Here is a 14475-nt window from a genome sequence, read left to right on the forward strand (position 1 = left end):
ATTGTTTTATGTCATTTCTCTTTTTTACATAATCAATGTAAGTTAACCTGCACTGATTTACACTAATGCAGTTTTCTTAAGAGCTTTGAAGTCAGTTTTGTTGGTAATGAATACTCAGTCCAGCCTGTCCAGTATTTACTTGAGTTCCTATTGCTGCTCTTGCTTTTGCAGAAGTGGGATACAGTTCTGATTCTCAGCATTGATATTCCTTACTTTGATGGACAAAGTATTTGTCACAGAGTATTCAGTTAGAATTGAAATAGAAAACCTTCATTTCTAAATCAGATTCTGTCTGTTGACTGACAGAACTGCTAACCAAAACCCCTTTGTGAAAACTGTCTTACTTCTAATAAAAAAAATCTTTATTGTATACATCATCTGCTAACCGCTTACAAAACAGACAGGCAGTACATAGCGAGAATTGCTGTTTTGAGATATTTGCTTTAAAAGACACTATAATAACGCAATTCGTAGAATGGCGAAATCGATCTTCAGAGATGTCATAGGAAGAACATCAATGTCCAAATGTTCCCCTTTAGCAATTGACCAGAAGTAGATCAAGGTAATCTTAAACTAACTAAAGATTTTTTTTTAAAACATGGATTTTATGAATGTGATTCAATGTATCTTGTCCTTTGTCCCAGCCATCAAAGCTGCCATTCTGATCCAGAGGTGGTATCGACAGTATGTTGCCCAAATGGAGGTTCGCAGACGCTGTACATGGAACATTTTCCAATCCATTGAGTATGCTGGGGAGCAGGATCGCATTAATGTAAGGTTTCCTTCAGTTCATCAATGGTTACATTGCATAATAAAGGAACACCTCTCTCATCTTCCCATACATGAGAAACTCTGCACGCGTGCACACGCACACACACACATATATATACATTAGTTTTAGAAACAAAAACAGAGAGAGTTGTGAAAACTCAGCAGGTCAGGTAGCATCTATGGAGAAAGGAACGTGAGTCAACTTTTCCAGCATCTGCAGTATTTTGTGTTTTGTACATTAGTATTAGGTTCACCAAGGTCCAAAAACATAGGACATAACTTTAAAATTAGAGTTAAAATGGTGAAAGATGTGGTGAGAAAAAGTTGTTCAATAAAGTGCTATGGGAATATGGAACAGACTGCCTCAGACTGCCATAGACAGAGAATCAAAATGTTCGATAGAGAGAGAAAATGTAAGGGTATTTAAGAATATGGCATAGACTTAATGACAGAGAAGGCAGGATGGGCTGAAAGGCCTACTACTGTTCCTATGCTCCTGAAGTCCCTGAGCCGTACAGTAAAATGTTTTGAAAAGCTATTTAACCCAGGCTTTTTCTTTCTTACGCTATTTCAGTTGGGTTCATCAAAGCCCGTTTGCCATTACTGTACGATTGATGACCCTGGCCTCATTTCTAGTCTAGTGACAGTAGTAGTGAATGATCTCTTTCTCCTTGGCAGCTCCACAATTTCTTCAGTTACTTGATGGACCACTTCACTCCAGCTTGCAGCCAAGAGGGTAAGTCCATTTCAAACTGCTGATAGTTAAGCACAGTTTGCCATCTACCACAATGACTAAAAGGATTTTCAGTAAGAATTAAGTACTGTGCACACTTGTAAATTTAGGATAAAAGAACTCTCCCAGGACTCTAAGGAGTTGAAATTAATGATGTAAATACATTAATTTTACATGAAAAACTCCCGTGAAGAGTTGGCACTTGTTTTTTTTTGTATCAGGTGCCTGTGTCCAGTCTATGGAAAGGTCCTAAGATATCCATGTGTTTGGGTGGGGTTTTTTTCAAGGCAGAATTTACATTATTTTGTGATGACAAGCCTTGTATTTAGATAACTTTTTGGAACAACATTGATTATATGTTGTGCAAATTGTTGTTGTCCTTTATGCATAGTGATGTTTTTACAATGCGTTATTCATTTCATGGCTCTTCTTAGGCCATTGTGCACCAATTGACTGCTGCTTTCACCCACAAAACACACAGTCACTAAACTTTACAGTATATCTGTGAAGTGCTTTGAGGCATCCTTCTGATGTGAAAGGCACTATACCAAATGTAAAAAATTATCATTAGTATTCTCTGCCTCTGCTAGGTGCTGTATTGTATTTCTGTAATGTCATTTCAGAACCTCTATAAAATAAGCCTAAATTGATCTACATATTCTTAACAAATAATTTTCAAAGCCTTAAATAGCTGGTACAGGACATTGTAAAGTGAACTCAGAACCCATAAACCCTGCAGGAGATGTTTCCAAGCAGGAGATAGGTAGAAAATGAAATGGTTTAGGAAGAGAGTTCCCAAGGACGGGGGAATGATGTCTGAAGGCTTGGGAACTGAACATGCAATGGAAGGAGTAGGTCATAGATCTGGATCTGTGGAGGGAAAAGTGTCAACTGGGATGTAGGGTTGGAGAAACCTGCATGAATAAGGTGGAGATGGACTGTAGAGGGATTGAAAAGACAAGGATCTTAAAATTGGCCTATTGACTATTTTTTCCTTTCCCTCCCCAGGGGACCTCATTTCCCATATCTTCACTCAGACGGATGGTTCATGTAAGGACGCAGAGCTAGATAATTACTTTGACTACAAAACCATTGAGGTTACCTCCTCATATGCTGGACCTCATCTCTGTTTCCCTCTCACCCCTGCACATGTAACTGCCTTACTGGAAGCCTTCAAACAAAATCAAGTAAGTAATCAAATAACACAAATCTAATTTCAAACAATAGTATATTTGCAGCTGATATAAACAGTCATTGGGATCTTCACTGTTTATAAACAAGGTATGCATCAGTCAAGACCTTTAATACTTGCAACACTGTTGAGAGAAATTCTGCCCTGATTTGTTTTCTTAGTGTTTCAGAGCTACAGAAATCCCACTTCAAAGTTAAGACTGAGTTTGACAATTTGCCAAATTCTATCAATTCTGAAACGCTAAGAAAGTAGAGTAATTCTGGATCCAGATGGAATTTCTTCCCCAGTACCTCTTTAAAGTGACTCACTTTTCAATCTTTCTTCATTTTGTTTGTAAACACACAATCCAATGATGTACATTACATGAACACATCAACTCACCTTGTGACAATTGGCTGTTAGTGGCTAACTTCTCACTACGGTAGTCCCAAAACAATCCACTATTGTCATACACATTGCTTTACTAATTAGCGATAGGAATTAGTGTCCAATTAATCAAAATCAATTTATTGAAGACGTATAACAGTACTTCAGAACATGTTTTATTGGATAGAAATGATTTTAAAGATGTCTTCTGTACATTTAGTGCATGAATTGTTAGCTGAAGGCCTGTGTTTTCAGATGGATTGACTGAAATGGTCCTGCACTTTCTCACTCTCACTCCTTTTCTCCCAGTAGCAGCTTCATGCTTGCTATGTATTACAGCTTCTGAATGAAGCCAGGAAACATCTGAAGAAATTGCCAAATATCACCCATATTTCTACCAGCTATGAGAAAGAGATTACTATTTGTGGTAAGCGAAAATGTTATTTGCATTTTAACAATTCACTCAGATTACAAATTGCAATGCCCAGTTAGTTTAAAGTGAGTTATGAAGTTATAGCATAATTGAACACTTCACCTGATGTGAGATAAATTTGTGAATGTTATCTGAACCCTGGGGTATATTAGAGATGGTAACTCATTGCTGCAAGTACTGATATTATATGTTTATTATCTCTGACATTTTGCATGTACTAGTAGTTATAAATTCCCCGTTAATGTTGATGGCAATATAACAATCTTCCGAAGAATATACTTATCATTAGGTCGTGGCACAGACTGAGGGTCTACAGGATTAATAAGATGAATGCCTGAAAGGAAATCTGGGATATATGTGCTTATGTGCTACTCATGCTACATTGTATGTTATAAACTGATGTTTTTCTGGAAAGGGAGGGAGAAGGGAATAATTTCCAAAGTCTAATTAGAAAGGCCAGAGAGCAAAATGCATGGGTTTGAATATACTTATTTTTTCTCTCTGAGGGGTGTGAGGAGATGGTGTTTTGCTCTCCTGACATTTCACAAAAATGAGCTACTTTCAATGTTTTTTGAGAATATCAGACCTCACCATGTACACTGTAAGAAAGAGGTCTCTTTGCGAGCCCAATTACCACTTCCTCTCACCCAACTGAAGTCTACAAAAAGAAGAAAATCTGGAACAGTATTTTCATGCACATTCAAATTCAAAGGAAAAATAATACTGTTATAATGGGATTTTGTCTTTGTTAGATACCATTGACTAATGTATTCAATGCACATTCAAGTTATTGATTTAATCAATCAAAGTGTTGAACTCTTCTGTGGTATGCTCCACCTGTAAAACACTGAAACAAAATTATTTTTCCTTCCTCCTTGAAATATGTAGGAGATCTGCATGGGAAGCTGGAAGACCTATTTTTAGTATTTTATAAGGTAAGTACTTTTCAAAGCCAACTTGCTCAGCTCCACTGGCTCCCCATCCATCAGCTAATCAAATTCAAGATCGTGTCCTCATGTTTTTATCCCTCCACAGTCGTGCCCCAACCTACCGCTCACCTTACCACCCCCTCCTCACCTTCTATCCCCTCCAGCTTGGGCTCCCAGTTAGGTATGTAAAGTTCTATGACACGTCCTCCCCATGTGAAAGGCGCTATAGACATGTAAACTGTTGTTGCAACAATAATAGTTGACATGCCTATAGTTCCTTTCTGCAATATAGTCCTGAACAGCGCATCATTTCACTTGGTAGCAATAATAATCTAGTAATGATTAGAAGAAAATGTGATCTAAATTGCCTCATTCACAAAGGGTGGGAAGTGTTACATTGAGCCTCATCAGATCAGATTGGGCTCAACGATTTCCAAACAGTGCCAAAGTGCAGATCTAAAAATATTATTGAGTAAACTCGCTGGTGATGGAGGAGATGGGACTCTTCTCTCTAGCCTTTAGGTTTGCAATTAATAATCCAGTCTTTTGTTGCTTTTTCCCCCTTAGCGAATATCCTGAATTAGATCCTGATAAGTACATTACGAGAATTTTTCTTCCAGAGGCAACACATTTTATTTTTCACATTTTGATTTTCCACAATAAAAGGCTGTAACTTGTATCACAATTAAATGTTCACCAGTATTCTGTCAATGCAAATGACCTAAGTAAGTTTCATTGAGGTTCATAGAAAAGGTTGACTGGACTTAACTGAATTCTGCACACATGTGAAACATCACTAGAGATGTATTTCTGCAATCTCTGCTATCAATATAATCCTCCACATTAATTGTCCGTTCAACTCGTGGCTGTTTCTGGGCATTTTGTGGCAAAAGCAGCTGCTGCACCTCTATTAAAACAGTCAATACATTTGAAGCATTTTTGCTTGTGAAGCACTGTGAGACATTTTGAATCATGAAGCACTGTAAAATAGTTTAAGTTTTCTCTCTCTCAGTGGCACAAAACATTAACCAATGGTGAGTTCCAAACTCTGCCATAAGCTGTTGCATTTTCAACAAATAACAGGTACACACTTCCCGTAAACCTGTGATTGCACACCAGTTTCCAGCCCATGACACCACAATCTAGAATTGTTGATATAATAGGATATAATGGTATAATGGCACTGATCCAATTTTTCTCTCCTCAACCAGAATGGACTTCCATCCCCAGAAAAGGTCTATGTCTTCAATGGAGATTATGTTGACAGAGGCAAACATTCCATTGAGATTCTGCTGATCTTGTTGACATTCCTCCTTGTTTACCCCAAAGAAGTCCATCTGAATAGAGGAAACCATGAAGATCATATCATGAACCTAAGGTATTTCCAGTTGGCCAGAAGTGGTGATTGAACAAAATAATATGCAGTAAACTCCTGATAACTCGTCACTCCAAGGGGAAAAGGCTCAGTTACACGTTATCCAGAGTGGCGAGTTAGGCATATTTATAAATACATAAATAAATGCGGCCAGGATATTGACAGTATGGTGACTTAAGTGGTAGTGACAAGGTAAGCCAGGGTTATGTTATCAGGTGTTTACTGTATATACATTTAAGAGGAAGCAAGACGTTCACATGAAGGAGAAGATATGGAAGAGTATGGGAGAGAGTAAGGAGGGCTCAGGATATTTGGAACCAAATGGATGGCCATTCTGAGGACATCTGAAGGGCAGAGTGTTCCTCTAAAAGATCACACTGAGAAAAGTGACCGACTTTGTCATGACAGCTCAAGTAACAGCTGTGTGAATGCTGCAATGTTAAGCTTACTGTAAATGTCGCTTAAATATATTTCTCTATTTCAGATATGGCTTCACAAAGGAAGTCATGCAGAAGTATAAGGTGAGCATTTGGGCAATTTCTGTCAATTTCCTGTAATCCCACATTCCTCTTTGAACACATACGCGGCTTCCTGCAGGGCTAAGGACTGTGTTGTTTGTTTCAGGTGCATGGGAAGAGAATGTTAAAGCTAATTCAGAGTATTTTCAGTTGGCTGCCGCTAGCTACTATTATAGATGAGAAAATATTGATTACACACGGAGGGATCTCAGAAACAACGGATTTGGACTTTCTGGCCAAAATTGACAGACACAAGGTACAGTACAACCACTTAAAAACTGTCCAGTGCATCTCATAGAATAATTAAATCACAAGTGTTACAGCACAGAAACAAACCATCCAGCCTTCATTGATGTTTTTCTCCACAAGAACCATTTAATCTAATCTTACTCTTTTGCTCACTTCCCATATCCTTTAATATTCTGCCTTTTCAACCAGCTTTTAAAGGAAAGTGTGGACTCCGCTTGAACAACAGTCATTACGTATTAATTTGCTAAAATCAAAATTTTCAAAATTCTATTGAAATGTATTGCATTGTGTCCATACTGGCGCAAGGTCCCATTTCATTCCTGTGCCTTCACTTTAATTTAATTCTGTGACATGCTTTGCGATGCTTCGTTTACATGAAAGGTGTTGCTTAAGTAAACGTTGCTGTATGAGTAAAGCGACATCACCAAAATGTTTCTTTCTAAAAAAAAACAAATGAATCTTTCTGTGACAGTACATTTCGACACTGAGACCGCCCAAGAGAAACAGGAAAAGATTTGAATATGGCAAGCAGGTGTCAGGACAGGGCTTGCACTTTAACGGGGATAGTGAAGAGTGCATGAGCAGCTCGTGTCAAACTCCAGGCAACAACTTACTGACTGGCAGCTCCATACTGAGTTATGCTCACACTTACAAAAGCCAAAGGAACAATACATCTGCATTGATCCAGGTGAACAAAAAGGAAATCTCTAAAAGAGTCCGACGCTCTGTTGAGGAGGAATTAGAGAAATGTCGTCGACAAGTGGGCTTCGGTGACACATATGATGAATCGAAGGTGGTAATTTCCATGTCTGATTCCGACTCCGAGTCATATGAACCCCTGGAATCTGATAACCTTGAATGGAATCAGGTGAGCCCGACACAGATTTCAAGGGTTTATTTGCGTATGGTTTATTTTGCCAACAAAATATACAGTCACTTTACAGTATATTCTGTGAAGCGCTTTGAAGCATCTCGAAGATCTGATAAGGCGCTTTCTCAAATACAAGGATTATTATTATTATTATTATAGATGGTGAGGGATTTAACTTGAAAAGTTGATTGATTTACAGAAAAAGAGTTGCTGGTATGCACCTGACTTACCGGTCAGCAGATTGTTGCGTTAAAGTGCTAGTTAACAGGATACAATCTTTATTCAGCAAATAACTCAGATTAAAGATAGTATCTTGCTAATCTACCCCTGGCTAGAAGTCCAATTGTGATCCAGCAGCAGTGTCAGCCTCAGCTACTCTAACAGAGTTGTGGAGGGGATGGAAAGGAGGGAAACCACCCCTGCAGACTAGTCAATATATCGAGTGGACAGAATTGTAAACTATGTAACAATTAACAAACTAGCTTTCAACAGTCAGTGCCTTTAAGACCTCAAAGCAACTTGAGAGCTGAATTAATCCATGGTACTGAAAGGGTTAATCCCAATATCACTGGGCATTGTAATCTCCTACATACAGTGACATTTGGAATACTGCATTGCTTCGGGGACCCAACCTTCAAAAGGGCATTGATGTATTTCTCGATTCTGTACTGGTTAATTGTGTATTAAATGATCTGTCATTAACTGGTCAAGGATAGGAAGGAAGAATATACTGACAATAGCTCTGTTCTTTCCCTTTTCCGGAGGTTGTGGATATTTTATGGAGTGATCCTATGCACCAGGAAGGCTGTGTTTCTAACACTGTCAGAGGCGCCGGGTGTTATTTTGGACCTGATGTGACTGAGAAAATACTAAAAAAGCATAACCTACTGCTCTTGATCCGCTCCCATGAATGCAAACAAGAAGGTTACGAATTTTGCCATAATCGCAAGGTATAAATAACCCTTCACAAGTTTTATTGAAAATGAATCATCAGTTTCAGATAGTCTAGTGAGCAAAAGCACTGCCTTGCACAGCCCTAGGCCACACAAAACAGAACAACAACAACAAAATTACATTTATATAGCACCTTTCACATTGGGAAAAACAAATCTTCCAAGGTTCCCGCTCCTGAGCATGATCCAGAGTCACAACTGTTCTCGGTCATCAGATGAGGGCTGGATGAGACTCAGCTGAGATGCTGCCTGAAATCAAATAATTTGCCCACATTCTCCATCAAGGTTTCAACATGACTTTCTCAGCATCTTGGTTAAGATCAAGTGTAGTATCTATTCATATCAGTTACTCATTGGATTATGTGCCTGCCATTGTTTCTTGTGGCACTTGTTACACCAACACACAATGATCGAGTTCAAAACAAACTTGCTACCCTACAACAACTTGCACTTTTTTCAGACCGCCTCACAGATCCTCCAAGCTGCACTGAGGAGAGGAAAGAGAATTTAAGGGTGCTAGCTAAAGCATGGTCAAAGAGATACATATTAAAAAGGTTTTGCAGGCTAGGAGAGAACTGTTTTCCAGCCAGTGCTAGTTGAGCCAGTATTCCGAGGGATTCATTGCCTCAGTGGCTCCTGACTGTACAACATTGCTGCATATTTATAATTTAAATTGCTTTTCCTAACAGTTTTTTTTCAACATGCTGAAGAGCCCTGTCAAGGCATTGCAGTTGCAATTATTCAATTGTAACATCAGCTATTTACCTTAAACTCTTTGCCAGTTAATTGTATGACACAGAAAGCTCAAATGCAATGGATTTCAACAACAACAACAACAAGATTCCATTTATAGTTGTCAGTTGTCTTAGCAGATTTGCCTCAATCTGTTTTAATTTGAATTAATTGGTACTAAAGTTCATAGAATAATGTTTGTTTTTATTCCTACATTATGATTGCCACCATGATTACCAGCAAAACATCGCAGCATTATTCTTACTATTACCATTACAGGTCCTGACCATATTTTCTGCTTCCAATTATTATGAAGTGGGCAGTAACAGAGGAGCCTATGTGAAGCTTGGTCCCGATCTCATCCCTCACATTGTGCAGTATCAAGCCAATAAATCCATTCACAAGCTTACCCTGAGACAGAGGTGTGTGACATACAAGTTTTCGCCCACAAAATGTACAGTCAATTCACTTTACAATATATTCTGTGAAGCGCTTTGAGATGTCTCAACGATGTCTTAAGGCATTGTATCGTCTCAATGATATGACGAGGCACTGTATCATCTCAACAATGTGATGAGACAAATGCAAATATTATTATTATTATTATGATTATTATGTGCAGCCTGAAGTTGTCCAGGGAGGTGGTAACACATTGGACATCTTGAACCAGATATTTTGAGTAAACATGTATTTACAGTTAATGATCTCCCAATACCAGATGATACAGCATCCATTATTATCCATTATCCTGTTTGATACACAGATCATGTGGAGTCCTGTGGCTCAGTGGTTAGAGCACTCGCCTTGCAAGCGAGAGACCTGGGTTCAATTCCAGTCAGGGCGAAACCTTGGGCAAGTTTCCTTACTCCACATGCCTAATAATAATCCCTCCAAAACAAAACAATAATAAATTGGTCATTTTCAATCCACGACTGTTTGTGGGACATTGCTGTGCGCAATTGTCTGCTGCATTTTACCCACAAATATACAGTAAATTCACTTTACAGTGTGTTCTGTGAAGCACTTTGAGACATCTAGAAGATGTGAAAGGCGCTATATCAAATGCAAGGATTATTATTATTATCATTCAAGTAATGTTTCAATGTTACTTTTTCCCTCCCCACCCACTCCACAGAGTGAGTAAGGTTGAGACGTCAGCGCTAAGAGCTCTGCGGGAGAAGATCTTTACTCACAAATCAGAGCTCATCAGTGCTTTTGAGCTTTATGACAAGAGAAAAATAGGTAGGGCAACAAATGAAGTTTTATATCTGTGTAGCTATTAATTTTGTATAATCTGCAACTCCCTGAGCGAATGGAACAGCTTACATGAATTTGGTGAGCAGGGTGCGTCACTCCAGGGACAGTCAATCCAGACACAGGGAAATTTTCACATGTAGTTCACATACATATGTGGAACTCTCAGTCTGCCTCCCACACCCATTTACCCTCTTACTTACCAACTCCCCGTTGTTAATTGATAACTTAGTGATTCTTTGCATATCCATATAAGATGTATTTCCTGTTTGTTCTGTTTCTGAAACCATATATATAATGGCATGAATCTGGCATGAAAACTCCAGTACTGTAGCTAACCACATTGATTCAGCTGTCCCACCTCAAGTAGGCGATCTGGCATCACAGCGAGTGGCTCTGTATGCGTATAACAATTGTAGGCAGCACAAGACTCAGAAGCCTCCATTAGTTTATTTCTTCACAGTGCCATGACACAGATTGTTAATAAAGCCTCTGTTTACTGACACATTTGATCTCTTTGGATTAGTCGACTAGACTCAAGGTGATAAGTAGATTTGCCTTGGTGTTTTGGGGTCACGGAGTCCACACACATTCAAGATACAGTAAACACCCAATAACTCAACTCTGGCTTAACTTGTCACAACCACTTAATTCATTATGTGGTCAATATCCATGCCGCACTTATTTATACATTTATACATAAATGTATAATCTACTCTGCGTAATTTGCCACTGAGCCCTTTCCCCTTGGAGTCATGAGTTATCAGGAGTTTCCCCTTGTACTGTTTCTCTTCCAAATTACAGTGACACTGGCAATTGGACAGTGTAACCCTGCCCAGATGCATATAATAATATTGTGTTGCTAGTCCCAATAGTAAAGAAGAACACTCTGGACTGCTATCTAATGTGAAAAATTCATGATAAATTTCCGATTTTCTTTATTTTCCTTCCTGTTGAGGTATATACAAGTTATGTTTCCTGTGATCTCTTCAAAAATAATAATAATTTGGTGACTGAATCCATGACTGTTTGTGGGTCACTGCTTTGCACAATTGGCTGCCGCGTTTCGCCCACAAAATATACAGTCGATTCACTTTACAGCTTTGAGAGTCTCGAAGACATGATAAGACGCTATATCAAATGCAAGAATTATTATTATTACCATCATCATCATGTGAGAGTCCGCCTGACTCAGGAGGTGAATGCGCTATACCAAATGGAAGGATAATTATTAGTATTATTTGCACAGGTAAAATTTCACTGAACGACTGGGCAACCGCAATGGAGTCCATCCTACGTCTGGGACTACCATGGCGAGTGTTGCGATCCCAACTTGTGCCTAGCACTCATGATGGACTTTTGCAATACTGCTCATGGTTTGATAATCTTGCCATACAAGAACCCGTTGCACAGGTAAGAGTAACAGATTATTTTCAAGGAAAGAAATCCTTGAATAATTCTGATATGTGTCAGGCCAATTCAGATCCAAACCCTGAATCAATTATTATTGAGAAATTATAACTGGTTAGACTCCAGCAGTACCCCAATGCACACGCTGCGCAGGCTCCAAGTTTTGGCTCATGCACCTAATACTTTCCGGAATTAGGTAAGCAGGACGCATCCATTCAGAGAGAGAATGCGGATTGCATTCCAAACATCTATCTCTGAAATTTCCATGTGCAGGTGGGATGCATGGAATTCTCAGTTTGGTTTGGATATTCTTAAGCATGGTGATGGGTTTCCGCATGTGTCAGACACCAGGCTGACCAAAAGAAAATTGAGACACCAGAGAGTCACAGAGTACAAATTGGTGAATGCCAATTGGTGAAGAACTTCCAAGATCCTAGATTTGGAACTATGGTCCCTATTTCCAATTCTTCACATGATCAATCTGTTTTTATTTCTGGCAATTGGGACAAAGACCATAAAAAGATGGAGAATTGCACATTCCAAGCACAAGCCCATATAAAGACAAGTTAGAAAGCAGCAGTACAAAAGCTTAGTGAGTAAAAGCTATAAGGCCATCTGATGCAGTCTGATAGTTTTAAAAAGCCTGTACTTTTTTGCAGAATATACAGACGAGCCTGTTGGAAAAGCTTTACAGAAACAGGACAGACCTCGAGACAATTTTCCGAATCATTGACAGTGATCACTCAGGTATGTACTGACACTTTTCACGTGATCACAAATAAGGTTGGGTTAAGAAGATCATTTGGCCCGTTTGATCTAATCTTTCCAGAATACACCCTCCATCATCTTCCTATCACAGCATCAAGCTGATTCTTTTAAAAACAGTTCCAGCGTCCTGGCCTCAACCCTTTCTGATAACTCATTAATTACTCTCTGTGTAAAAGAGAGTATTTAATTAATGGACAGATTACCAGAAAGGGCAGTTGAAGTCAGGATGCTGGCTCTACTTGAAACACATGTATTTACAGTTAATGATAACAGACATTTAATCAAATGAGAGGAATTAGTTTTCACTACCACACTCAGGGCGAGAATTTCTTTATGATGTGTCCTAGAGGAAGCAGAATGGCGATTTAACGCAAAAAGTCATTATTGCTAAATTTTTTGTGGTTTCACAACAATCTCAAGCAAATCAACATAAATAAAAGTAACATGTTTTGTGTGCTGTCAAATTTATGGTGTTATGATAAAAGTCAAGCTGTTGTAACACCAATATCATAGGAAGCAACAGACAAATTATTAATTAGATTAGAAAATAAAAATAATCAGTTATTCTGCAGCAAACTTTTGCAAAAGTCTGAAATTGAGTTGTTTCACAATCAGATTGTTGTGTTCACTGGTTTTTAAATTCGTCCACTCTTTAAAATTTCTGGAATCTACTTCTTATTTTTAGACTGCCCAGTGTATTGATGGGTATGTTTAAGACAGACACCAGTAAGTAGAGTATTTTGTTAAATAATGGCTTCCATTGCTGAAATAGGTTATTAGGGAAGAGTGACAAGAGTCCATTTAAGAAACAGCTGGATCCTATAAATAGGGTTGGTATTCTGGCAGGATCAGATCAAAAGACCAAATGGCCTCCTTTATCCAAACTGCTTTTATGATTTTGCGAAGAGAAGAAATACCCTACAATTAAATTGATTCATTCTCATTCCCTTACTTTTGGCAGGGTTGATATCATTTGAGGAATTTCAACAGACTTGGAAACTCCTGAGTTCTCACCTGAAGGTTGAAGTCAGTGACAAAGGGATCTCTGACCTAGCTCGCAGCATCGACTTCAATAAGGATGGAAACATAGATATCAATGAGTTCCTCGAGGCTTTCCGACTGGTTGACAAGTCGCATTACAATGAGAGAGATGCCAATTTGTTGCCAGCCCCACAGAGCAGATAGGCAAGTATGTCAGAGTAACCAAAGAATGGAAATCTCAGCGAGGAAGCCAGACTGATTAGATGAACTTTCGCACACCTTAAAAAGTAAATGGAGGCAAACATACCTGATCAAATCTGATCCAAACACAATTTTCAATACGCTATTTAAAATCACGGCTGCTACAAAGATATCCTGGTAACTTAGTTGTGCAATTATTGAGCTGTACAAACAATTATGCCTGACTGTACAGCAATCCTTTACAGGTGCCTGATTCTGTGGAATGATATTGTTTTCAGAGGTCTCACTTTCACATTAATACAGTTTACATTGCTTTATTAAAAATAAATGCTTTGCAAAGAATATCACTGTCGGCAACAATTTGTGTTTGTATTGGTATCACTGATAAAACGCTTTATTTTTAAAACCCATTTTGTATCTCATTACCATATTCCTATCACTACTGTTTCAAAATGGGTTTTGGGCTCCATCGATGACCTCCATCAGTAGGTCAATAATCTACCCAGTGCAATACTGGACCATAATAATAATAATCCTTGCATATACTGTAGATAGACCATGACAGTTGGATATCAAATAGACATAGTCCTAAAGACACTATTTCCAGCTGGTTTCAGAAATGGAATATTTACATTGGTGCGATGGGTTCTCTGAGGTCATGGTGCAAGTATATTGCTTGGGCTGAGTGGAGGAAATTTTCCTTGCATCGAGTCTGTGCTATAGCTATAAGATGCGGTAG

General features: G+C 38.7%; 1 protein-coding gene across 1 annotated transcript in view; it reads left to right on the plus strand.

Moving 5' to 3' along the window:
* Positions 1-13828, plus strand: part of LOC103180902 (serine/threonine-protein phosphatase with EF-hands 2) — a 51504-nt gene extending 37676 nt beyond the window's left edge. Inside the window, exons 4-19 of the mRNA XM_042341231.1 lie at positions 172-226; positions 645-772; positions 1450-1507; positions 2513-2691; positions 3375-3489; positions 4384-4430; positions 5636-5802; positions 6284-6320; positions 6424-6573; positions 7039-7434; positions 8202-8387; positions 9402-9544; positions 10258-10364; positions 11626-11789; positions 12446-12533; positions 13516-13828. Coding sequence (XP_042197165.1) covers positions 172-226; positions 645-772; positions 1450-1507; positions 2513-2691; positions 3375-3489; positions 4384-4430; positions 5636-5802; positions 6284-6320; positions 6424-6573; positions 7039-7434; positions 8202-8387; positions 9402-9544; positions 10258-10364; positions 11626-11789; positions 12446-12533; positions 13516-13739 — 2244 coding nt within the window. The 3' untranslated portion in view covers positions 13740-13828. The remainder of the gene's footprint in view (positions 1-171; positions 227-644; positions 773-1449; positions 1508-2512; positions 2692-3374; positions 3490-4383; positions 4431-5635; positions 5803-6283; positions 6321-6423; positions 6574-7038; positions 7435-8201; positions 8388-9401; positions 9545-10257; positions 10365-11625; positions 11790-12445; positions 12534-13515) is intronic.
* Positions 13829-14475: the final 647 nt, after the last annotated feature.

The sequence above is a fragment of the Callorhinchus milii genome, unplaced genomic scaffold (genome assembly GCF_018977255.1).
Source record: "Callorhinchus milii isolate IMCB2004 unplaced genomic scaffold, IMCB_Cmil_1.0 Scaffold1, whole genome shotgun sequence".
Classification (NCBI taxonomy): Eukaryota; Metazoa; Chordata; class Chondrichthyes; order Chimaeriformes; family Callorhinchidae; genus Callorhinchus; species Callorhinchus milii.